Source organism: Ochotona princeps, chromosome 22 (genome assembly GCF_030435755.1).
Source record: "Ochotona princeps isolate mOchPri1 chromosome 22, mOchPri1.hap1, whole genome shotgun sequence".
Lineage (NCBI taxonomy): Eukaryota > Metazoa > Chordata > Mammalia > Lagomorpha > Ochotonidae > Ochotona > Ochotona princeps.
The window spans coordinates 15,981,297-16,004,325 of NC_080853.1; the positions used below are offsets into that span (position 1 = coordinate 15,981,297).

At 48.6% G+C, this 23,029-nt stretch overlaps 1 protein-coding gene across 11 annotated transcripts in view; it reads left to right on the plus strand.

The window, feature by feature from the left end:
* MROH8 (maestro heat like repeat family member 8) overlaps positions 1-23,029 on the plus strand; it is a 44,457-nt gene that overhangs the window by 10,749 nt on the left and 10,679 nt on the right. For 8 of the 11 annotated variants that reach the window (XR_009247488.1, XR_009247489.1, XM_058679937.1 and 5 more), the window contains 15 exons: positions 1,145-1,224; positions 2,164-2,308; positions 3,433-3,528; positions 5,670-5,774; positions 7,890-8,025; positions 10,091-10,209; positions 12,702-12,854; positions 14,311-14,471; positions 17,174-17,309; positions 18,097-18,287; positions 19,343-19,480; positions 19,752-19,866; positions 20,462-20,650; positions 21,743-21,907; positions 22,565-22,720. Coding sequence is in view for 9 of the 11 variants with exons in the window: in XM_058679937.1 (XP_058535920.1) it covers positions 1,145-1,224; positions 2,164-2,308; positions 3,433-3,528; positions 5,670-5,774; positions 7,890-8,025; positions 10,091-10,209; positions 12,702-12,854; positions 14,311-14,471; positions 17,174-17,309; positions 18,097-18,287; positions 19,343-19,480; positions 19,752-19,866; positions 20,462-20,650; positions 21,743-21,907; positions 22,565-22,720 (2,085 nt within the window). In the remaining 2 variants the exon portion in view is untranslated. The remainder of the gene's footprint in view (positions 1-1,144; positions 1,225-2,163; positions 2,309-3,432; positions 3,529-5,669; positions 5,775-7,889; positions 8,026-10,090; positions 10,210-12,701; positions 12,855-14,310; positions 14,472-17,173; positions 17,310-18,096; positions 18,288-19,342; positions 19,481-19,751; positions 19,867-20,461; positions 20,651-21,742; positions 21,908-22,564; positions 22,721-23,029) is intronic. The other 3 variants (XM_012927185.3, XM_058679938.1, XM_058679940.1) reach the window with 3 other exon arrangements.

Consider the following 23,029-nt stretch of genomic DNA (forward strand, 5'->3'; position numbering starts at 1 on the left):
AGTTTAATCCCCAGAGGGTTAGTGGTGCCAGCAGGTTGGGTGCTTGATCTAAGTTTGACATTTAGGAGGTAGGCCTGGTGGGAAGTCCCAAGGTCACAGGAGGTGTTAGGTTGGGCCAAGGCAGTCCCTCACTGCTCCCTGGCTCGCCCTGGGATCCTCCCCCAGAAGGCAGCCCTTCCACCATCCACCACCCTCATCAGACCAGAGGGGCTACCAGACCTGGATGTTGGCCCTCCAAAACTGTGCATCAAAAGAAATCTCCTTCCTTAAATGGCTTCTCTCGAGCATTGGTTAGAGTGATATAAAGCTGTCCAATACAAAGATCTCTGTGCAGATTTCAGGTTCCTGACAGAAGGGGAGAGAGGATCTGATTGGCCTTGGTCTGCTGCTGGACAGCTAAGCATAACCAGTGAGACAGGAGGACAGCAGAGATGTGGCTGCAAGCTCCACCCATCCCCCTCCACCGGCGGGGGGCAACTGCCAGAGGGCCCGGGTGGGGCAGGCCAGGCAGTGCGGCTTTCCCCACAAGAGTTTATGCTTGGTTCTCACATCTGCTCCCCTAGATCATCTCGGTACCCCCTACAGATAATCAGCCCAAAGAGACTCAGTAGCACCTAAGGGCACTTGGGGAATGGTGCCCCAACCAAGGTACTGCCCACCTTCCTGTTTGTCCCTGTCACTGCAGGTTGTCCAGCACATCCAGGCAGCCTGCCCTCTGCCAAATTGTAAACTGGAAAATCACTCAACTTTTCCAAGACAAGTAACTCAGAATCATGTTGGGCATAAATGATTGACTTAGTAGAAAAATGAGTCAGATTGTCTTGATTGCTAATAATAAAAATAATGAGTAACAGGCTTCAGTGATTATTGAGGGTTCCTGGGGATTACAAATCAGTTCATTAAGTACTCTCAGCCACCCTGTGAAGGTAAGCCATGCCGTGAACTCCTCTTACAGGTGAGGAAACTGAGGTACAGGAAGGTGAACTAACGGTCAGCTCCAGCAGCGAGAAGTGGGGCCCAGAGAAGGCTGCCGCTCGGCCTGTCCCCCTGGCCTGGGAGCAGGCCATCAGCAGTGTCTCTGAGTGCTTCTGGCCTGGTAAACTGGCTTGATCTTGACTGTCTTAAGCTCTTCCCCTCTGTGCAGGTCCTGGTACAAGAGGAGTCCCTGCACACTCTATTCAGCCCCGTGCGCCAAGAGATCTTCGTCATCATAGCAGGCCTCAGGTGACACACACTTTCACAGGCACCCTGCTTCCTCATTCAGAGCCAATGCTGAAGCCAACTAATACGTTCTTTCTGTGTGTGTATGTATTAAATGTATTCGAACGGTAGAGTTACAGAGAGAGAGGTCTTCCATCTGCTTACTTGCTCCCGTAATGACCATAATGGCTGTGGCTTGGGGCAGGCTGGAGTCAAGAGCCAAAAACTCCATCTGGGTCCGCCACATGAGTGACATGGTCCTAAGCATTTGTGCCATTGTCAGCTGCCTTTGCAGAAGCATTAGCAGGGGGCTGATTCAGAAGTGGAGCTGCTGGGGCTTCAACTGGCACTCATATGGAATTCTGGCATCACAGGCAGTAGCTTAACAGGCTGTGCCACAACAGTGTCATATTCCATGTTTTTCACTTTTGAAAATTTTTTAGGGAAGGGGAAGGGGAAGCCAAATATGTATTTTTTGTATAGGAACTTTGCTTTTATGTGTGCTGCCATCCATGACTGGAAACCCTTATGGGACCTTTTTAGAGTTCACTTTTGTCTCAGGTGTGTTTGTTGAAAAGTTGCTCTTATATATGCTTCATTTCAGCAAATTCCAAGGCCTAAGTACGTTCAAGGCTTTCTTCTGTTTACTGCCTCTTGTGGGAGATTCGATTCTCAGTGACTAACTGATCACAGGTCCCAAGAAGTCCAGTGGTTAAAGTCTTTGACTTGATTCGACACCCCCTTCCCGTTGATTCAGCCATAGCAGGCCGTGTCATGCACAAGTGGATTGAGCAGCAGATGTTCTTCTAATCTTTTTTGTGAGATTTGTCTAGACACAGTGACGAGCTGTACCACTTACCTCTTCCCTCACAGTGGCACAGTGACCAGTCTCCTCTTCCCTTTTATCCATATCCAATCAAACCCTGCTATCCAGCCTGCTGTTCACCAACTGCCTTGTCTTAGCTACCTAGATGTGCACCTGCTGTTTGGGTCTGAAGATCGTGCTGACTTGTTCAGTCTGGTCACCCGAAGTCTCATCACTCTGCCATCCCTGAGCATTCTGAGCCAGCCGGAGGAGGGCATGCCAAGCAGACCCTACACCCCCGAGGTAACCCACGCTCCACCTCAGACACTTCCCAACCATGGGGCCTGCTCATCTGGGCTTGTCAAAGATTTCTTTTTACAATTGATTAACTGATTTGAGAAGTAGGTAGAGATCTCCTGTCTACTGGGACACTACCTAAGTGCCCACTGCTGGGACACTACCTGAGTGCCTGAAGCCAGGAGCTTATAATGCTGGTCTGCTAAATGGGTGGCAGGGACCCAATTACTCAAGTCATCATCTGCTGCCTCTCAGGGCCTCCATTATCTGGAGCCCGTGTAGGAAAACTGGAGCCCGTGTAGGGTCGTAAGCTCGGACACTCAGTCATGAGATTCAGGCATCTTAGCTAGACTCAGGCATGAGGCTAAGTGTGTACCCTCCAAGGTGCGTTTCATCTTCTGAGACTAAAAACCTTCTAAGCCACATCTGGTGACTGACAGATGATTAAATTAGCTTCTCCCCTACTCCCTTTGTCTTTCATTTCCCTTCATTCTCTCTTTTCTGTATTGGGAATGTAGTGGGAATGCTCATTCTTAGGCTTGACAGACGTTTGTTGCAGGGTCCCTGTGTGCTGAGCATTGCGGCAGGTAGTGTGCTTGCAGCAGCACACACTGTCCCACATGGAGCTCACAGAGACAAACCGTTGATCAAGAGCTCAGCAGACAAGCATCTGTTTTTATGAAAAACAAAGCAGAAACAGGGTGACTGTAGCAGGGTGACTGAGAGGTCTTCCTGATGGGGTGAAGAGAGAAGGCATCCTTCTGTCTGAAGGTGTCCCTTCCAGACAGCAGGAAGAACAGGTATGAGGGCCCAATGATCTGTTCTGGCTTGTAAATTTGCTCTAAAGCGGTTACCCCAGAGGACTTTGTATCCCTCTGGGCCCAGATGTTAGGAAGAAACAGAAGTCAGTTTTAAACTCTCCCAGAGACCCAGAAACAGAGTCTGTGGGCTGTGATCCTAGTTGTGCCGAGGTGTCTGTGTAAAACACAGATTTATTCTTTCACCTCATGCCATGGTCTGTGTACTTTTCCACTGGTTCTGCTCCCCTTTGAGAGCCTCAAGTTAAAGAGAGAGGCCTTAAAAGCAGGGGGTGGAAACTGGCAGAAGCCACTGATTCTGGGCCTCTTCAGTATCTCTACAGGCAGACGTTCCAGGCATTCTTGGAGATGCTCCAGAGTTTGGTGGTAAAAGACCCACATTTGGAAAACCTTGATGCCATTGTTAAGGTAAGCAGGACACCAGAGAAGAAGATCCCATCATGCATTGAAAGTAGAAGAAGAAAATGTGGGAGGTTTACCTTTTAGGAGGCAGCACTGTAGTTAAGAGTATCAGCCACCAGCTTTAAATCAGAGATGTGGGCTCAGGTTCAATTCTGCACTTCATTGGTTGTAAGCCCTTCTGCAAGGAATTCATTCTCTTGCACTCTGATTTCCTCACCTTTATGTGCAGATCATAATTCCTTTGTGTATAGAATCAGTGGCCCTCAATAAGTGTTTGCTATAATTGCTCCTTCAGTTACAATTCCTTACTAGGAAAGAAGGTTTTCTGAACTGGTAAACAGGTAGCTTCTTCTCAGGTGTGACTCAAAGCTGATCCATGACTACCTGGCTGCAACTGAAGTTGCTCTTTGACCTTTCCCTCTGGGGATTTCTTTGCTACATTGCAGTTCAGGCATCCTGCTGTCATTTTTTAAAGGTTTATTATTTTGATTGGAAAGGCAGATTTACAATGAGAAAGAGAGATAGAAAGATCTTCTATCTGCTGGTTCACTCTACAAATGGCCACATTGGCTGGAGCTGAGCTGCTCTGAAGCCAAGAGCCAGGAGTTTCTACCATGTCTCTCACACAGGTGCAGGGTCCCAAGTCTTTGGGCCATCCTCCACTGTTTTCACAGGCGGTTGGTAATGAGCTGGATGGAAAGTGGAGCAGCCAGGACATGAACCTGCGCCCATATGGGATCCCAGTGCTTACAAGGATACCATTTTAGCCATCGTGCCTGGCCTCATTCTGCTGTCTTGATCCCCTTTTTTCAGATACAGAGATTCTAGATAGGAATAACCCTTTAAGCTATTATGAATCATTTGCACATAAGTACAGATACATTTATCCTTGCTACACTGGCCTTAGCATAGTTTCTCATGACTCTTCTGTGTGTCTCAGCCAGCTTTGACTTCTCCCTTTATCCAGGTGTACTTCGTATTGTCTAGTCATGACAGCTTAATCCAAGCCATTTCTTCTAAGATGCTGCATTATATCTAAACAGCTACTCAGGGGTGTTATCTTGCTCCAGCTGTTCAGGTGAATGCCAATCTGCACCCAGAGTTCTTTTTTTAAATTATTTATTTTAAAGGCAGAATTGCAAAGAGAGAGAAAGAGATCTTTCATCCACTGGTTCACTCCCTGAACAGCTGTAGTGATTGGAGCTAAGTAGATCTGAAGCAAGCAACCAGAAGCCAGGAGCTTTCTTGGAGTCTCCCATGTGGGTACAGGCCCCAAGGCTTTGGGCCATCCTTTACTGCTTTCCCAGGACATAAGCAGGAAGCTGGATTGGAAGTAGAGCACTGGGACACATGACTGTTACCCATATGGGGTGCTAGTACTGCAGGTGGAGGCTTAACCTACCATACTGTGGTGCCAGACCCCACAGTGCTTTTGAATGGAACCTTACAAATTCATTTCTTTCCAAAGAAGATTAGAAAGGGCTAAGTACAAATAGAATAATTCATTGAAGAAATCAGAATGAAGAGAAAACATGTCTTGGAAAGGGGACTCCCACAGAAGCCAAGTCAACACCCTGGTGGCTTGCTTATCATCCCACCACTTCTGTTTTTTTTTAAAAAAACAATGCTCATGAAGCATTTTCCTTGATTTCATTTTTTAAGATCTATTTTATTTTTTCTTGGAAAATCAGGTTTACAGAGAGAAGGAGAGACAGAGAGAAAGATCTTCCATTTGCTGGTTCACTCCCCAAGTGGCCGCAATGGCTGGAGCTGAGCCAGTCCGAAGCCAGGAACCAGGAACTTCTTCCAGGTTTCCACGCAAGTGCAGGGTACCAAGGTTCTGGGCTGTCCTCGACTGCTTTACCAGGCCACAAGCAGGGAACTGGATGCGAAATAGAGCAGCCAGGATACAAACTGTCCCCCATATGGGATCCTGATACGTGCAATGCAAGGGCTTGAGCCACTAGACTACCATGCTGGGCCCATCACTTCTGCTTCTAACCCAAACTGGTTTGTCATTGAGGACAATACTTGGAGATACAGGAGCAACAATTTTCCTCTCCACATTTTTCTTCCAGGCAGGTTACAGGTATTAGCCCAGATCTTCCTGGTAAACCATCCAGCCTTCTTTCTTCCTTCTTTTGCAGCAGATGGACCCGTGGTTACAGTCTGTTGTTGACCATGAGAGGGAACGGGCCACAATCAGCATGTCTCAAGTTCTGAAGTGTTTGTCCAGACACCTCAACCTCAAGGTGAGCAGCCCTTCAGTTGCAAAGGAAGATCCCAGCCTGCCTGTGGCACTTTGTCTTTGTGACTCCCCAAGCTAGGCTAGGTGTCCCCCTGTGCTACTATAATGTTGTGGAACTTAGTGCTGCTTACCTGTCTGCCCAACCCTCAAATGGGAGCAGCTTATGGCCAGGCATTGTGTTTATTAACCTATGCATCCACTTAGCTTAGCACAGGAGCTGAACCATACTAGCACAGTCATTATTTTCATACAAGTAAGTGAAGAAATAAAACCAGAAACCACTGGAAAGCCCTCAGTGGCCTTGGCTCTGGGCAGCCTGGGGGTTGAAGCAGTTAGGAAGCCCGGGAAGCAAATTTCAGAGGATCAGTTCAGCCATCTCCCAGCGTCCCCAAGGGAAGGGTATTGTGATGTCGTCTCATCTCCTTGCCCCTCTCTTCCATGTCCCACCTCTCGTGTCCTGAGCCTTCTCCCATAACTGATTTTTTATTATTTTATTTTTGATGATGATTACATAGTTGAGTAAGGTGCATGCTCATGTGGACCACTGATTATGATTGGAAGGGTCGAGGAATAGGAGAAGGTGGATAAGAACATGGTTTCCTATTTTCTTTTTATACTTCCTGTATCTGAGGGAAGAAGGGAGAGAAGGGGAGAAGTCGCACACAACATTCCAACCACCTCAGTACCTGAGGATGGGGAATGGCCACCCACTGTCGTCACATTGACCCCGACATGGAGCATGCTGTGAGAGCACTGCTCAAGTAAATAAAGATTTTTTAAAATTTTATTCAAGATTTTTTGTCATTGGAATGTCAGATGTACAGACAGGAGGAGAGACAGAGAAGAAGATGTTCCATCTGCTGATTCACTGCCCAACTAGCTGCAATGGCCGGTACACGCCAATCCGATGCCAGGAACCAGGAACCTCTTCCGGGTCTCCCACGTGGGTACAGGGTCCCAAAGCTTTGGGCCGTCCTCGACTGCTTTCCCAGGCCACAAGCAGGGAGCTGGATGGGAAGTGGTGCTGCCAGGATTAGAACTAGTGCCCACATGGGTTCCCGGTTCATCCAAGGCGAGTACTTTAACCACTAGGCTAACTTGCCAGGCCTCATACTATTATTAACATAGGTTAGAGCTGACTCTTTAATGACTGGTGCGTTGGCTCAACTGGCTAATCCTCTACTTCCAAGCGCCAGGATTCCATATGCGTGCCAGTTCATGTTCCAGCTGCTCCTCCACCCTCTAGCTCTCTGGTTGTGGTCCTGGAAAACAGTGAAGGCTGGCACAAAGCCTTGGGTTCCTGTTGCCACATGGGAGACCCAGAAGAAGCTCCTGGATCCTGACTTTGAATTAACTCAGTTCTGGACATTGTAGCCATTTGTGGAGTAATCCAACAAATAAAAGATCTTTCTGTCTCTCCTCTCTGTTAATCTGCCTTGCAATAAAAATAAATAAATCCTAAAAAAAAAAAGTTGCTGTTTATACCATGTGCTGCATGTATTGTTGCTCCTCATGTCTGAGGGTTGTCCTTCATGGTGAGGGCATGCTGGGACTCCTGCATCCCACCTGAGGCTCTTGCCAGCAGGTGGTGATTCAGGATATTGAGTCTCTGCCACCCACATAGGAGACCCACAATGATTTCGGGGTTATCAGCTTAAAAAATTCATTTAAAAAAAAAGTCATTTCATTTGTTTGAAAGGCGGAATGACAACGAGAGAGTACTTAGGCCACCTTCCCCTGCCTTCGCAGACATGGATCACTTGGAAGCAGAGCCAGGGACTCAAACAGAAGTCCTTATACAGAATGCTGGCATCATACGCAGCAGCTTAACCTACTGTGCCATAACACTGGTCCCAAGCTCCCTTCCAGCTGGGGCCTGCCCCAAACCCAGCTGCTATGTGCAGTTGAGACATGAACTACTAGTTGTAAACTCTTTGTCACTTTCAAAGTAAATAAATAAATAAATTTTATAAAAAATGTACATGCTCCAGCAACCCAAAGGCTCAATGAGACCTTGCTTTTCTCTCATGTGGGGATGGAAATGATGTCTCAATAGCTCTACTTGTAGGCACGGAATGATCCTGTGTCTCAAGGATATTTTTTTTTTCTTCTAAATTAGCTTCCACTGCAATTCCAAAGACTTGGCCACCTGGTGGCCCTGATGGCGCTGCTGTGTGGGGACTCGCTGAGGGAGGTGGCAGAGGAGGCGGCAGAGGGCACCCACTACCTGCTGCGAATCACTCTGCGGCTGAAGTGTAAGACCCTGCTGGAGGCTGCAAGGCCCCACGTCCGTTCTCTAGAACAGTATGAACACCAGCCCTCCTTGTGCCCTCTTGCCCTGTGTTCTAGAAAGATTCCCTTGTAGTTTATGAACAAAGAGGTACCTGTCCCTCAGGCAGAAATGGGGCAATGCCAACCTAATCATTAGATCCATAGCCAGCTACTTATGCATGTCTGTCACCTCTGGAGGGACCAAATAAATGGCCTGGGCACAGATGGGAGTGGTTAGTTTGGTTGGGAATGATTCTTGCCATCATTTGGGCCTTATTCACTTGTTTATCCACCAGGAGTTTAATTATATGTTACTGGAGATCTAACGGTGCCTGGAACACAATTGTAACAGTCCAGAGGGAGTCAGACAAAAACTCTACAAATAACACTTGTTACCAGCTGAGATATCCATTAGAAAGGGAAACTACAGGGACCGTAGGTGAAAACCAGATGTCCTGGTGGGGTTCAGAAAAGGTGGTTCTGAAGAGAATCCAAAGAGGAAGGAGCAGATTGCCTGGAGACAGAGGAAAAGAGGATCTCAGGCGGAGAGCATCACAAGCAAAGCTTGGGCAGTCTGATCTTGGAGAGTTTGAAAGAAGAGAGAGAGAGAGGCCAGCAAGATCAAAGAATGAAAGAATCTCACCTCCCCAGCCCTGAGGTCAAGAGAAGGCCGCTAACTCAGCACCCACCGGTGTTGGCATCTCAGTCTGCCCCATCCCCAGTGTAACTGCCCTGCCCCAACTTCTTCACCCCACTGTTAGAGAAACTCTATCCTTCCCAAAGTGATTGTCCCACCTTCAGCCACCTGTGAGTGTGGACAGTGTCCACCACAGACACAGCCAGGGGACTACCTACAGCTGATTACTGACTTGGCAGCGTTTATGAAGCTTTTACTGTTCTGGGGATGCCTCAGTAAGCAAGAGAGAGGAGGCCCTGCCCCGGGGACTTTGTTGTTTAGCTGGAAAGACAACTCATCAGAGGGCTCAGAGACTTGGCATAGCTCGATTTCCAGCAATAAAGCATGGGAACTAACGAGACACTACAAGGAGTGATAGTAGATTCAATAATCAACAAAAACTAGACAAAGAGTTCTTACTGGAATTATCAAAGCATAAAGTAGGGCAGTTTTTGGCTGGGACTAAACTTCATGAGGAGACGCTCAAATGACTCGCCAATGGGGAAACAAAGAAGTACATCTTGTTTATGCTCAGAGACTATTCAAAAGCTCTGCTTGTGAGGCAGGCGCAGTGACTCAACAGATTAATCCTGTATCAGCAAGTGCTAGCATCCCATATGGGCACTGGATCCTGTATTGGCTGCTCCACTTCTGATTCAGCTCCCTGCTTATGACCTAGGAAAGTGGTGGAGACCCTATATCCAGAAGAAGCTCCTGGCTCCTGGCTCCTGGCTCCTGGCTCCTGGCTCCTGGCTCCTGGCTTCAGGTCAACTCAACTCTGGCTATTGTGGCCATTTGGGGAGTGAACCAGTGGATGAAGGATATCTCTAAATCTTAAACAAAAAACAAACCAGCAAAAAGAAATTCTGCTCTTGCAAAGCATCCCTTTTCTTTTGGTTCATTCTATATACTGCTCTTACAAGAAAGAGGAAAGCCTTCAAACCAATATACACTACATGCCTCTAACATTTTTGTTCACAATGAAAAACACAAGAGTAAGGTTTTGAGGTCTGCTTCAAAGAGGCAGTCAACTGGACTTGTCAAATCAAAGAGAAAATTGATCAGGGCTGGGTGTAGCAGCCTGGATGTTGAGCCACGCATGTCTCACTTCAGAATGTCCGGCTTCGATTCCGAGCTCCGACTCCTGACTTCAGCTTCAGTACACCCCTGGGGGGTAGTAAAGGAGGACTCAAGCAGCTAGGTTCCTGCCAGGCACGTGGGAGGCCAAGGATTGGGTTCCAGGTCCCAGCCTCAGTCCTGACCGAGGCCCAGCCATTGCACATGGGAGGTCTCTGTGTTTGTCTCTTTGAAATAATTTTGGTTAAAAAAGGAAAGGAACAAAAATCAATATTTTTTCCCTCTTTTCTACCTAGATATCACTCATGACAAGAAAAATCACCAAAGCTTGAGAAATGCATTGAAAAAATGTCGACAGCTGCTGGAACTCTGTGGTATTAAGCAGTTTTACAGCTGTCCCGTCAAAATTGTCCAGGTAATCAAAACAACCGCAAGCCCCAGAGAAGTAGGCTTGATTTGTCTGTGCAAATCAAGCGTCCTTAACTTAGTGCTTTACCTCAGCCTGTCAGGCCAGCATCACTACTTGGATTTGTACTCAGACTGGTTCCATTCCCATGTATTATTTTTTAAAAGATTTATTTTTTTTAAGATTTATTTTTATTACAAAGTCAGATATACAGAGAGGAGGAGAAACGGAGAGAAAGATCTTCCGTCTGATGTTTCACTCCCCAAGTGAGCCGCAACGGGCCGGAGCGCGCCGATCCGAAGCCAGGAACCAGGAACCTCTTCCAGGTCTCCCACGTGGGTGCAGGATCCCAAGGCTTTGGGCCGTCCTCGACTGCTTTCCCAGGCCACAAGCAGGGAGCTGGATGGGAAGTGGAGCTGCTGGGATTAGAACCGGTGCCCATATGGGATCCTGGGGCTTTCAAGGCGAGGACTTTAGCCGCTAGGCCACGCTGCCGGGCCCTTAAAAGATTTATTTTTTTTTAAGATTTACTTATTTTTATTACAAAGTCAGATATACAGAGAGGAGAGACAGAGAGGAAGATCTTCCATCTGATGATTCACACCCCAGGTGACCACAATGGCCGGTGCGGTGCTGATCCAAAGCCAGGAACCAGGAACCTCTTCCAGGTCTCCCCTGCTGGTGCAGGGTCCCAAATCTTTGGGCCGTCCTCAACTGCTTTCTCAGGCCACAAGCAGGGAGCTGGATGGGAAGTGGAGCTGCCGGGATTAGAACTGGCGCCCATATGGGATCCCGGGGCGTTCATGGTGAGGACCCCAGCCGCTAGGCCACGCCGCCGGGCCCAAGATTTATTTATTTTTATTAGAAAGGCGGATATACAGAGAGGAGAGACAGAGAGGAAGATCTTCCATCCGATGGGTCACTCCCCAAGCGGCCACAATGGCTGGAGCTGAGTCAATGCGAAGCCAGGAACCAGGAGCTCTTTGGGTCTCCCACGTGGTGCAGGGTTCCAAGCCCCTGGGCCATCCTCGACTGCCCTCCCAGGCCACAAGCGGGGAGCAGGATGGGAATTGGGGCTGCCGGGATTAGAACCGGCGACCACATAGGATCCCGGCTTGCGCAAGGCGAGAACCCTAACCACTGCACTACCGCACTGGGCCTCCATTCCCATGTATTACCAACCTCTGTAAACCCTGGTAACCACAAGGGGCTAATTATTCTAATGAACCTGCACTTCAAATTTTTATATATTCATTTTTCAATAAATATGTATGTGTCTCCTGGAAACCAGGCATGCTAAGGGTAAGGGAAAGAAAAGGAAATCTACATATCCTGCTTTTATATGGTCAATGGCTTTAGATAGTTCAGTCTCTTTTCATCTCTTCCCATCTGTACAATGGGGATCTGGAAACAATGATGACTCAATTGTTGTGAGGGTGAAATGAGATATGATCCAGAGAGCATTTTCTTTTTTTTTTTTTTAAGATTTATTTCATTTTTTATTGGAAAGTCAGATTTAGAAAGGAGGAGAGACAGAGAGGAAGATCTTCCATCGGTTGATTCACTCCCCAAGTGGTTGTAACAGCCAGAGCTGAGCCAGTCTGAAGCCAGGAGCCCGGAGCCCAGAGCCTCTTGGAGTGTAGGATCTCAAGGCTTAGGGCTGCCCTTGACTGCTTTCCCAGGCCACAAGCAGGGAGCTGGATAGGAAGTGGAGCTGCCGTGACATGAACCAGCGCCCATATGGGATCCCAGCACATGCAAGGCAAGGACTTTAGCCACTAGGCTACCGCATTGGGCCCTGAGAGCATTTTCCTTGCCATTTGCCACATCATAAGTGCTCAGTTCACTGGGACGGTTAGAGTCACAGCAGAGGACCACACTGCCATGTGCAATTGGAGTCAGAATGGCATTTTGTGTTCAAGCACCAGTATCCCCTACAGGCACCAGTCTGTGCCTGCTGCTCCACTTCCCATCCTGCTCTGGGAAAGTGACAGAGGATGGCCCAAGTCCTTGGGACCCTGCACCCGCAAGAGAGACCCAGAAGAGGCTCCAGGCTCATGGCTTTGGATTAGCTCAGTCATTTGAAAAGTGAAGGTCTTTCTCTCTGAATCCTGTCTGTAAATCTGCCTTTTCAATATAAATGAAATAAATTTTTAATAATTCCTTTTCCTGAGAAGGTGTTATATCTGTGCCAGAGACCTTGTGAGCTGTGTAATAAAGGGCCTTGCTTTGGTCCCACTTCTGTAAAATGTGTTTTTTGAGAGGGTTTTCTAGTCAAGCTTCTTTCTCAAAGTGAAAGGCCCTGCACAGAGCAGCCACTGTGCCTTCAACTTGCATCCAGCTTTTCCCTTTTGTCAGTAGTGCCAAAGCAAAGAAACAGCTTTTGGGTCTTGTATATGTCTCTGCTTGTTGACTTAGAATCTAATCCTTCAGAATTCTGTTTGTCATAACACTGTTTCTTACATTGTTTCCTTACATTGTTTTTCCTTACATTGTTTCAGATCTTCGAAGTTTTTCTCAATGCAAATGAGCTTTGCCAGTTTGCCATAACTACGTTGGACAGCCTGGGAAATCAGAGCCATCCTCACACCCAGGGGTCGGCAGTAGAATTGTTGATAACCTTGGTGAAAGATGTTGAGTCCCAAACTGAAAAGGTAAAAAAGGTCAATGGCCACTTCCTGGCTTGAAAATCCCGGCACGGCATCACCCTTGCTATGGTTGCTGAAATCTGTTCTGTTGCTCTTTGTCAGCTGAGAGCCAGGCCTGGGGGGACAAGGTCAAAGCTTTAGTCCATCTAATCACTAACATTCATCCACTCAGCAAGCACATGCTCAGCAAGCACTGTGCACACAAAGAAGAAGGGAGATTTTAGAAACCTAGGATGTAGTTCAGAAGAGTAGTATTTCTGGGGAGATATAGTGGCTTTTTTGGGGTCTTTTTTTGTTTCAATAATAAATTTATTTCATTTTTAAGATTTATTTTTATTGGAAAGTCAGATATACAGAGAGGAGGAGAGACAGAGAGGAGGATCTTCCATTCAGTGATTCACTCCCCGTGTGGTCGCAGTGGCCAGAGCTGAGCTGATCCAAAGCCAGGAGCCAGGAGCTTCTTCTGGGTCGCCCACGCAGGTGCAGGGTCCCAAGGCTTAGGGCTGTCCTTGACTGCTTTCCTAGACCACAAGCAGAAACTAGATGGGAACTGAGGCTGCCAAGACATGAACTGGCGCCCATATGGGATCGCGGCGCGTTCAAGGTGAGGACTTTAGCTACTAGGCTACCATGCCAGGCCCAAAATAAATGCCTCCTAAAAAAAAGATTCACTTATTTTTACTGGAAAGCCAGAATCACAAAGAGAAGGAGATGCAGAGACAAAGATTTCCATTCTGCCTGTTCACTCCCCAATTAGCCACAACAGCTGGAGCTGAGCAGCTTCAGAAGCCAGGAACCAGGAGCCTCCTCAGTCTCACACATGGGTGCAGGCTTTGCGGCATCCTCTACTGCTTTCCCAGATCACAAGCAGGGAGCTGGAAGGGAAGTTGAGTAGCCAGAACATAAACCAGCACCCATATGGGGTCTCAGTGCTTGCAAGGCAAGGATTTATTTTTTTTTTTTTTAAAGATTTTATTATCATTGGAAAGCCGGATATACAGAGAGGAGGAGAGACAGAGAGGAAGATCTTCCGTCCGATGTTTCACTCCCCAAGTGAGCCACAACGGGCCGGTGCGTGCCGATCCGATGCCGGGAACCAGGAACCTCCTCCAGGTCTCCCACGCGGGTGCAGGGTCCCAAATCTTTGGGCCGTCCTCGACTGCTTTCCCAGGCCACAAGCAGGGAGCTGGATGGGAAGTGGAGCCGCCGGGATTAGAACTGGCGCCCATATGGGATCCCGGGGCTTTCAAGGCGAGGACTTTAGCCGCTAGGCCACGCCGCCGGGCCCAACAAGGCAAGGATTTAGCCACTGAGCTTTCGCATCGAGCCCTTTCATAATTATTTTTAAAGTGTTTTTAAAAATGGTCACTCCTATGGCCTGTCCAAAAACCCCAGCATCCTCAGAAACCATCAGTGTCCCATAAGTATAAAGTCTCAATGATGTTTTTGTTTTCCTCTCCAGGTGCCAGAAGTCGTGGGAGTTATCTGTGCCAGGCTGTCCATCATCAACCAGCCTAGATTGCGCCAGCAGATCATCCATACTGTGAGTTTGTTCATCTCCAGGCCCAAGTACACAGACACAATGCTCAGCTACCTGCTGTGCCTCCCAGTACCATACGACAGGTAACAGAGCCCTGGGCAGCCACTGTGCGCCCATGGCTTTGACATTCAGCACTGAGTTTTATAGAATGTGGTTACCTCAAAAATCCCATGAGATAAGCCAGAAACGCACATGGTATTCAGCAGAACAGGACAATTCTACATTAAGAAACAACCCAGCAAATCCAGACTGATGTATATTTTTAAAGATCTTATTTTTTTTAAAGATTTTTTTTTTTAATTTATTATGAAGTCAGATATACAGAGAGGAGAGACAGAGAGGAAGATCCTCCGCCCTATGACTCACTCCCCAAGTGAGCCGCGACGGCCAGTGCTGCGCCAATCCAAAGCCAGGAACCAGGAACCTCTTTCGGGTCTCCCACGTGGGTGCAGTGTCCCAAATCTTTGGGCCGTCCTCAACTGCTTTCCCAGGACACAAGCAGGGAGCTGGATGGGAAGTGGAGCCGCTGGGACCAGAACCGGCGCCCATATGGGATCCCGGTGCGTTCAAGGCGAGGACCCCAGCCGCCAGGCCACGCCGCCGGGCCCAAGATTTTATTTTATTTATTTTTTATTGGAAAGTCAGATGTACAGAGAGGAAGACCGGAAGATCTTCTGTCCAATGATTCACTCCCCAAGTGGCCGCAATGGCTAGAACTCAGCCAATATGAAGCCAGGAGCCTCTTCCAGTTCTCCCTCACAGGTGCAGGGTCCCAAGTCTTTGGGCCGTCCTCAAACGCTTTCCCAGGCCACAAGCAGAGAGCTGGATGAGAAGCTGGGCTGCCGGGATTAGAACCGGCACCCATATGGGATCCTGGCATGTTCAAGGCAATGACTTTAGCCGCTAGGCTACTGTGCCAGGCCCCAGACTGATATTTTCCATGACAGTTAGCATGAGCTCTGCAGAGGATTTAATGTCATGGCAGAAAAAAATGGTGGTAGGAATATTGTGGTAAGTTTCAAGGTGCTAATGCTATCAGTGTAACATGTGGTCTTGATTGGATTGTCCATCATAGTGATCATGATAACATAACGGGCCATAGGTCATCTCAGGGACTCAGTCAGAAGCCCTGTAGATACTTTTGGCCACTGATAGTTTGGGGAACCACTTTGCCACAATAGGGATTTTGGGTTGCTGGCCACCAGAGGAGTTTTATAGGCCACCCTCAGGGGACACTGTGGTGATGTGTTTGCTGCCGGCCTTTCCCAAGTCCCTGACCATCTCCTAACCTGTAACAGGGTGATTGTCCTTAGGAGTCTGTTCAGAGCACCAGCTGTGTGCATGATGCTGGTAGGCTCTGGGACGATGGTTAGGAACAGCAAGCACAGATGGTAATGGAGGTTGCCAAACAAAACTTGCTCAGTGAATGTTTCCCTACAGCAAGGATTGCCCCAAAGCTAAGCTTTGCATGGCAAATTAGCCAGGTGGATGATGGGATGGGGCCTTGAACAGTTATTCCCAACAGTAAGAATCACAGCAGCCAATGGCAAGAGGTCTGAAGTAGCTCCAGGGGTGCTGGGCACCAGATGTCGGTCTAATGGCTTGGGAGAAAAGCAGGCAATGAGGAGCAGGCAGGCTGCTAATGGGAATGTTCTGCAGCTGGATGGTCTTGATGGCTGCATGACCTTGTAAAATGCACTAAGTCAGTGAACTGTACACATGGAATAGCTGATCTTTGTGGTAAGAGATTATCACTCACTGCAGCTGTTTCTAGAGAGTTGTGGCTGTTTGAGAAGTGAACCATGGGACAGAAGATCTTACTGTCTCTCCCCTCTGTGAATCTGCCTGTCCAATAAAAATAGTGTGTGTGTGTGTATATATATATGCATGTATGTATATATAAAATAAGGTGGATTTGCAGAGACAAGGAAAGACAGAGATCTTCCATCACTGGTTCATTCCCCAAATGTCTGTAACAGTCAGAGTTGAGTCAACCCAAATCCAGGAGCCTGCTCTGTGTTTCCCACATGGGTGCAGCGTCCAAGGCTTTGGGCCATCCTGTACTATTTTCCCAGGTCACAGGCAGGGAGCTGGACGGGAAGTGGAGTAGCCAGCACACAAACCAATGTCCATACGGAATGTCATGCTGAAGGACAAAGGATTAGCCTATTGAACCACTGCAGTGATCTCCATTTTTTTTTAACATTATTAATTTGAAAGGCAGAGTTCTAAGGAGTAAAAGCGAGAGGGAGGGAGAGAGAAAGAGAGGGAAAGAAAATCTTCCATCCACTGGTTTATTCATCAAATGGCTTCAACAGCTGAGGCTGAGCCAGGTCAGAGCCAAGAACCTCTTCTGGGGCTCTCCACATGGGTACATGGGCCCAGGCACTTGGGCCACCATCTGCTGCTTTCTCAGACTATTATCAGGGAGCTGGAAAGGAACTTCAAATTTAAGAAAATGAGGTAAGGAATGGCATAGTGATTTCAGAGTCAAGATTGATTTTATTTGGTAAAGGTGACGGGTTTGTGGGAGCTAGAGCCTGGAATGTGTGCCAGGAAAGTGTCGGAGCTGTATAGTTGGTGAACAACCTTGAAGCTTATGCTGGAGTAATGATCTGGGTTCAAAAAGAGTTTGGGAGTGACTGTTGGGAAATCAGACAGTGAGTTTTCAGCTAGCCTGAGGAAGAGGGCAAAGAGGAGGGCAGACAGCCTCTGGGAAGGCCGGGGACGAGCCAGGCTGAGGTAAGTCATCCTGCAGCTCTCCCTTGGCCTTCGGGACTTCTAGGCATCTGGCTGAGCTGTGGAGGAGCCTGGAGGTAGAGCTGCCCAGCACCACCTGGCTACTGTGGAGGCTCCTGAAGAAGCTGCAGAAACACCACAGCATGGCCCCACAGGAGAAGACAGCCTACGTGGCTGTTGCTGTAAGCTTTGGACCCTGCCCTCCCCACAGCCCATGTGCTCCCTGTTAGGGCTCTGGCCCCATCTGGAGGGTGCTGCTTGTGGTCTTCTTCTAAGCTTGCCTCTGTCATCGGTTTCAGAATCAATCATGTCTCTACCAAATAGCGGTCTGCATAGAGCTGGGACAGTGAGAAAAACAGGATGGCTTAAAACATTGTAAACATCCCTTCTCTTGTCCTTTTTTTTTTTTTAAGATTTATTTATTTTTATTAGAAAGGCGGATATACAGAGAGGAAGAGAGACAGAGAGGAAGATCCTCCATCTGATGGTTCCCTCCCCAAGTGGTCACAATGGCTGGAGCTGAGCCAGTCCGAAGCCAGGAGCCTCCTCTGGGTCTCCCACGTGGGTGCAGGGTCCCAAATCTTTGGGCCGTCCTCGACTGCATTCCCAGGCCACAAGCAGGGAGCTGGATGGGAAGCAGGGCCGCCGGGATCTTTTCCACATATGTTAGCAGGGCGCTGGATTGGAACTGGAGCATCCAGGACTTGAATGATTACCCATATGGGATGCTAGCTTTGCAGATCGTGACTTAACAGCACCATCCCCCATTTGACAGCTCTTAGTGCCCACCTGACTCACGAGTTTTTCCCCCTTCGCTTTGGTGTTCCCAAACTGATTGCATTCCCCACCCCCAACCCAAGCTGCTCTAGGGACCTGGAGCCAGAAAGGGTGTTGGGGTGGTAGTGAAGCCATTGTGAGGTTGGGATATGAGGCAGGTGCTCATGTCTGCTCTGTGGCTTTCCTCTGCAGGCAACAAATGCCCTTTATGAGCTGTTTGTTGGGAACAGGCTCCGGGCAGCTATGTTCCGACTCTGTCCCCAGCTGCTCATGACCTTGCTCGTCCAGATTCACCATAGCATCGGCCTCACCATGTCTGACATCACTGTCTCCAGTGACCTGTACACAGAACAGGAAATGCCTTCTGAAGTCACCCCTCTGTGGTACTGTCTTTTGTGACTTTGCTGACCTTGACAAATAGTAAGCGCGGGGTAGGGGTGGGGGTGCTGTGGTTCTCCACTACTGCAGTCCTCAAGAGGTAGAGATGGCATCTGACCATCTCTCCTGGGGGTGTTTGATTTTGCCATCTCCAAGGGTGACCTAGCTATCTGGATCTAGATGCCTTGCAGAGTGACAAGTGAGGGCCTACAAGCTCCCTCCTCACAGCTCCAGGAGAGACAGAGGGGAGCCGAGCAGCCTGTGATCCACAGGGCTGTGTCTCTTTACCTTTGCTGCACTGCACTGCATGTAGAGGAATTTTCAGTTCCCCTGTAGGATCTCAAAAAAAATTTCTTCATGTTCCTGTGGTACCTGGGTTTGTCTTTGAGGGCGTGCTGTAATCTGGACTAAGAGAACCTGACTTGTTATTCTCAGTTGTCCACTTAGGCAGCTGGGTACCCTGGGCACATCTGTATTTCTATCCCCCTGTTTCCCCATCTGTAAATGAGGTCAAGCAAGGGGCTCTCTTAGGACCTTTTGAGCTTTATGATCCTTTGATGCTATGTGCATATAATGGTCAACAAGGGGAGTTTGTTTTGAAAATGTATTTTTTTTTTTTTACTTAAAAGGCATGGTGTCAGGGAGAGACAGAGTGATAGAGTGCGGTAACTTCCATCTGCTAGCTCATCCCTCAAATGATGGGAACAGTGGGGCTGGAACAGAAGTCTGGAACTCCATCCAGGTCGGCCACATGGATGATGGGAACCTGGGCACTTGGACCATTTTCTGCTGCCTCCCAGCCTCACTAGCAGGAAGCTGTGTTGGTAGTGGCCTAGCCAGAACTTGAATTAGTGTCCTGATATGGGATGCTGGCATCATGAGCCATGGTCTAACTTATTGTGCCACAATGCTGGCTCCAGCAATCAATGGTACAGAGTGTAACTTTTATCCCAGTGGCTCACAGCAGCTGTCTGTTCGTGTGCGGTGAGTGGGGGTGATGGTGTGCCCCCTGACCACAGGCCCCTGCTGTGTTCACCACTTCTGTCTCTGTTTGTTGTAGTCTTGCCATGCAGGCCACAAAGATGCTGCTCCTCAGAACCCTGTGCTGGCAGGAATTCTATGCCATGGAGAAGAGCCGAGGCTGGAGTCTTCTGGGTGGAAACGATTGCCATCTTCAGGGAGTGTTCCTCCTTGCCAAGTAAGGCTTAAGCTTGAGCCCGTCAGCTTCTCCACCAGCAGTGCTTTAGGTGTTCCCTGCACCCAGCTTGTCAGTTGTCACAACGTCATCTAAAGATGTACAGCCTCATAAAAGGGTGGGTGGATTTCCACCGTGCCAGGCTAGGTCCTGGCCCTGCCTTCCTCCCTGTTTTCCTGAAGCTGGGCAGAAACTGCCAAGGGCCCCAACTCTTAGATGATGCCTGCCAGAAGGCAGCATTTCTGATAGTGCTGTGCTGACTTCCAATTTGCAGCACATTGCTGGAAAGAAATCAAGACCTTGCACACAAAGTCATGTACCTGTTAGTCCCTCTTCTCAACCGAGGGAACGAGAAGCACCAGCTCACTTCGGCAGGCGTTTTTGTGGAGGTAAGTTTGGCCTTGAGGGGTGCAGGAGGCTGGGAAAGCAGCAACCCCCATCTGCCCACCCAGTTCGGCCTTTGCCTGGTGATGACTGGGCCACTGCAGGTGCACGGGAGAACTGTGTGACCCCTCAGCCGGAAGTTTTTTTTTTAATAAGATTTGCTTATTTTTATTAGAAAGTCATATACATAGAGGAGGAGAGACAGAGAGGAAGATCTTCCGTCTGATGATTCACTCCCCAAGTGGCTGCAACAGCCAGAGCTGAGCTGATCCGAAGCCAGGAGCCAGGAGCCTCTTCCGGGTCTCCCACACGGATGCAAGGTTCCAAGGCTTTGGGCCATCCTCAACTGCTTTCCCAGGCCACAAGCAGGGAGCTTAATGGGAAGTGGAACAGCCAAGACATGAACTGGCACCCATATTTAACCCGGGCGTGTAAGGCAAGGACTTTAGCCACTGGTTACCACGCCTGCCCCCCAGCTGGAAGTCTTATTTGCACCCGTTCTTCAGCTGCGCCTCGCCCTGTCATGTGTGTGCTCCTCTGTAGAAATTTCAGAGGAACCCATGCAGTGTGGATGTAGTGACAGGGCAGCTTCCCTCACAGGGAGGGGTTCGGCAGTCACTTGTGTGGCTGAGGTCTGGGTGCTTTCAGCTGCTCCAGAGTCCAGTGGTCAAGAGGCTGCCCAACATCTACTCTGTGGTCCGCCTGAGAGACTGGCTGCTCTGCGGAAATAATCTCTTCAGAATCCTTGCCCTGAGGGGGCTGCACCACCTTGTCAAACACCAGAAGATGGTAGGTCGGAGGGACCCTGGACCCTGCATTTCCTGAGTCAAATGAAATATCCCACAAAGGTAGCCAAGGCAGTGGTAGCAGCCAAGTGGCAGGGTAGGGTGACAGGGGACAGGCGAAGGGGAGGAGGCTTTCATTGCCTGTCTTTTTAGGGTGTTTTCTGTTTTATACTGATTGTGATAAGTAATATCTATTTTAAAAATCATTGAAGCGAACAGGAATAGCCAAGTGCAAGTTGCATATATTTGTAAGATTTGAAACTGCCATTTAGGTGGAAGGTGACTTATGATGGTCACAACCTGGGCAGCAGTCAGGTGTCTCTTCTTGTTGTGAGCTGCCTCACAGGATGCCTCACAGGGTGTAAGTATGACCAGGTAACCCTGGGGAGTCAGGCTGGGCAACTTCATGGTCCACAAGCGAAAGCTGTGGCAGAAAGAGCCCTCTGACCACAGGCCCTGATAGGAAATAGGCCACAGTCAGAAGAGACGATTCACCCGAGACTTCAGTTTTGTCACTTGAGTTCTGGATCTTTCATGTAAAAGTTTATGTACATATCTGAAGCATAAGTGAGAAATGTTAGTATAGGTCAGTTCTGGTTGAGAAGAAACTTTTTTGTTGCTTTATTCCATCTCTTGTTTTACCTGTATGTTATAAATGTGCATCCTAAGACTGCTTCCTTGGAGGAGTTTCAAAAGATTGGACTGCCAATTCAAAGTGGGAAGGGCCCCTCTGGATCCCCAGTCTAATTTGGTTCAAGTTTCCACCAAGGGCACTAAGAGCCTCTGTTGGCTACCTTCTGTACTGGGGACCCCTGACATGACCCTAGCCAGCCATTTCCATTTTTCTGTGTCAAGAGAATGTTCCTCATGAAGCAATCTAGTCCGCCTGCCTGGTCCTTCCCCACAGAGTCCTGCTCAGTCCTGGGGAGGTCCCTGCTCATGACTCTGATCCCCCCTCGGCATGTGAGGCCTGCCAATGCTGAGCAAGAGGAGGCAAGCTGTGCGCATGCTCTGCAGCAAGCACTAGGCCCTGGATCAGGGCAGGGAGCTAATATACTGCCGGAGAGGGCCCCATGCACTCTCTGTGGACACACAGAAGGAAGACGTCAGTAGCCTGCTGCCACCCATCATGGACTGCTTGTGTGAGAGCGATGGAAGGATTGTTCTGCTGGCCATGCAGCTTCTGCTACACTTTGTCGGGATGGTGGATCCCAGCACCTTGGCTTCCCTGATGAAGACTGTGTTCTCCCTGTTTGGTGATGTAAGCCAGTGGGAGGAGGAGGGTCATTGGCACAACACTGAGTAGAAGTTGGAGCAGTAATAAGTACACAGTGTTTAATAGAACACTTCCTACTTCCAAAGCACATTCCAGGCTCCTTCTAGATAATCTGTCATATTGACAGGGCTGGTGTTGTTGTTGGTTTCCATAGAAGTGGTTGGGTGGGGGAGGTGGGAAGAATTACCTGAGGAGTAAGAGGTTTGGCAGATTATTAACCTGATTTGTAGAGAGGAGAAGGAGTCTGCGTTGTAGCAGTCTCTTTCCTTACAAGGAACAGTTTGGATCAAGGTAGTAGACAAGCTTAAGTCCTTGTCCCAAGTTACAAAAGTTTTCTAAAAAAATGGAACACCAAGACCAACACTCATGGAAGAGTAAAATGTGCCTAGGCCAGGATTTGCATGAAAAATTAACATCCATGTTGGACACAAGCTGGGTTGGCCACCAGGGGTGAAGTCCTCCCTTTACATTTGTAGAGTGAGAGAACAAGTAGCACTAAATAGCTAGTCTGACTGTTGCCATGTGTGTCTGATTTGCTGCCCTCAAGTGCATGTCATTCTCGGGTTGGGGCTGACATTGCAGCCCCCCCAGAGCTGGTATGACCTGGACATGAACACCTCAGTGAGCAGCTTCCCGTCCTAGGTGCGCCCTGATGTGCATCGTGTCTCCATGACCCTCTTTGGAGCCTCTGTAAAGGCCGTGAAACGTGCAGACAGGAAGGGCATCGAGAACCAAATCCTGGGCAGCCTGATCCCACTGCTTCTGTATTCTCAGGATGACATTGATGCCATAGCTGAGGTAATGTCTGCTGTCACCTTCTTCCAACCCCGCATAGCTACATATCCAGGGCCAGCTGTGCACATCAGCATTCGTATCTTGGAAGACCAGGACTTTGTGGTACCATCTTGACTCCCCATTTTCCTCTGAACTATTGTGCAGTTAATTTTGCCTGAGTGAGTTGTGTATAGTCTTACTCTTTATTTCCATATAGCAAATGTGCATCTTCTTAGGAGAGAGCAGTTAGCCTAGTAACTTTCAGGCTAACTAGCCATCCATGTCCCGTGTGGGAGCACCTAGGTTTCATGCTCAGCTCTGGTTCCTCACTCC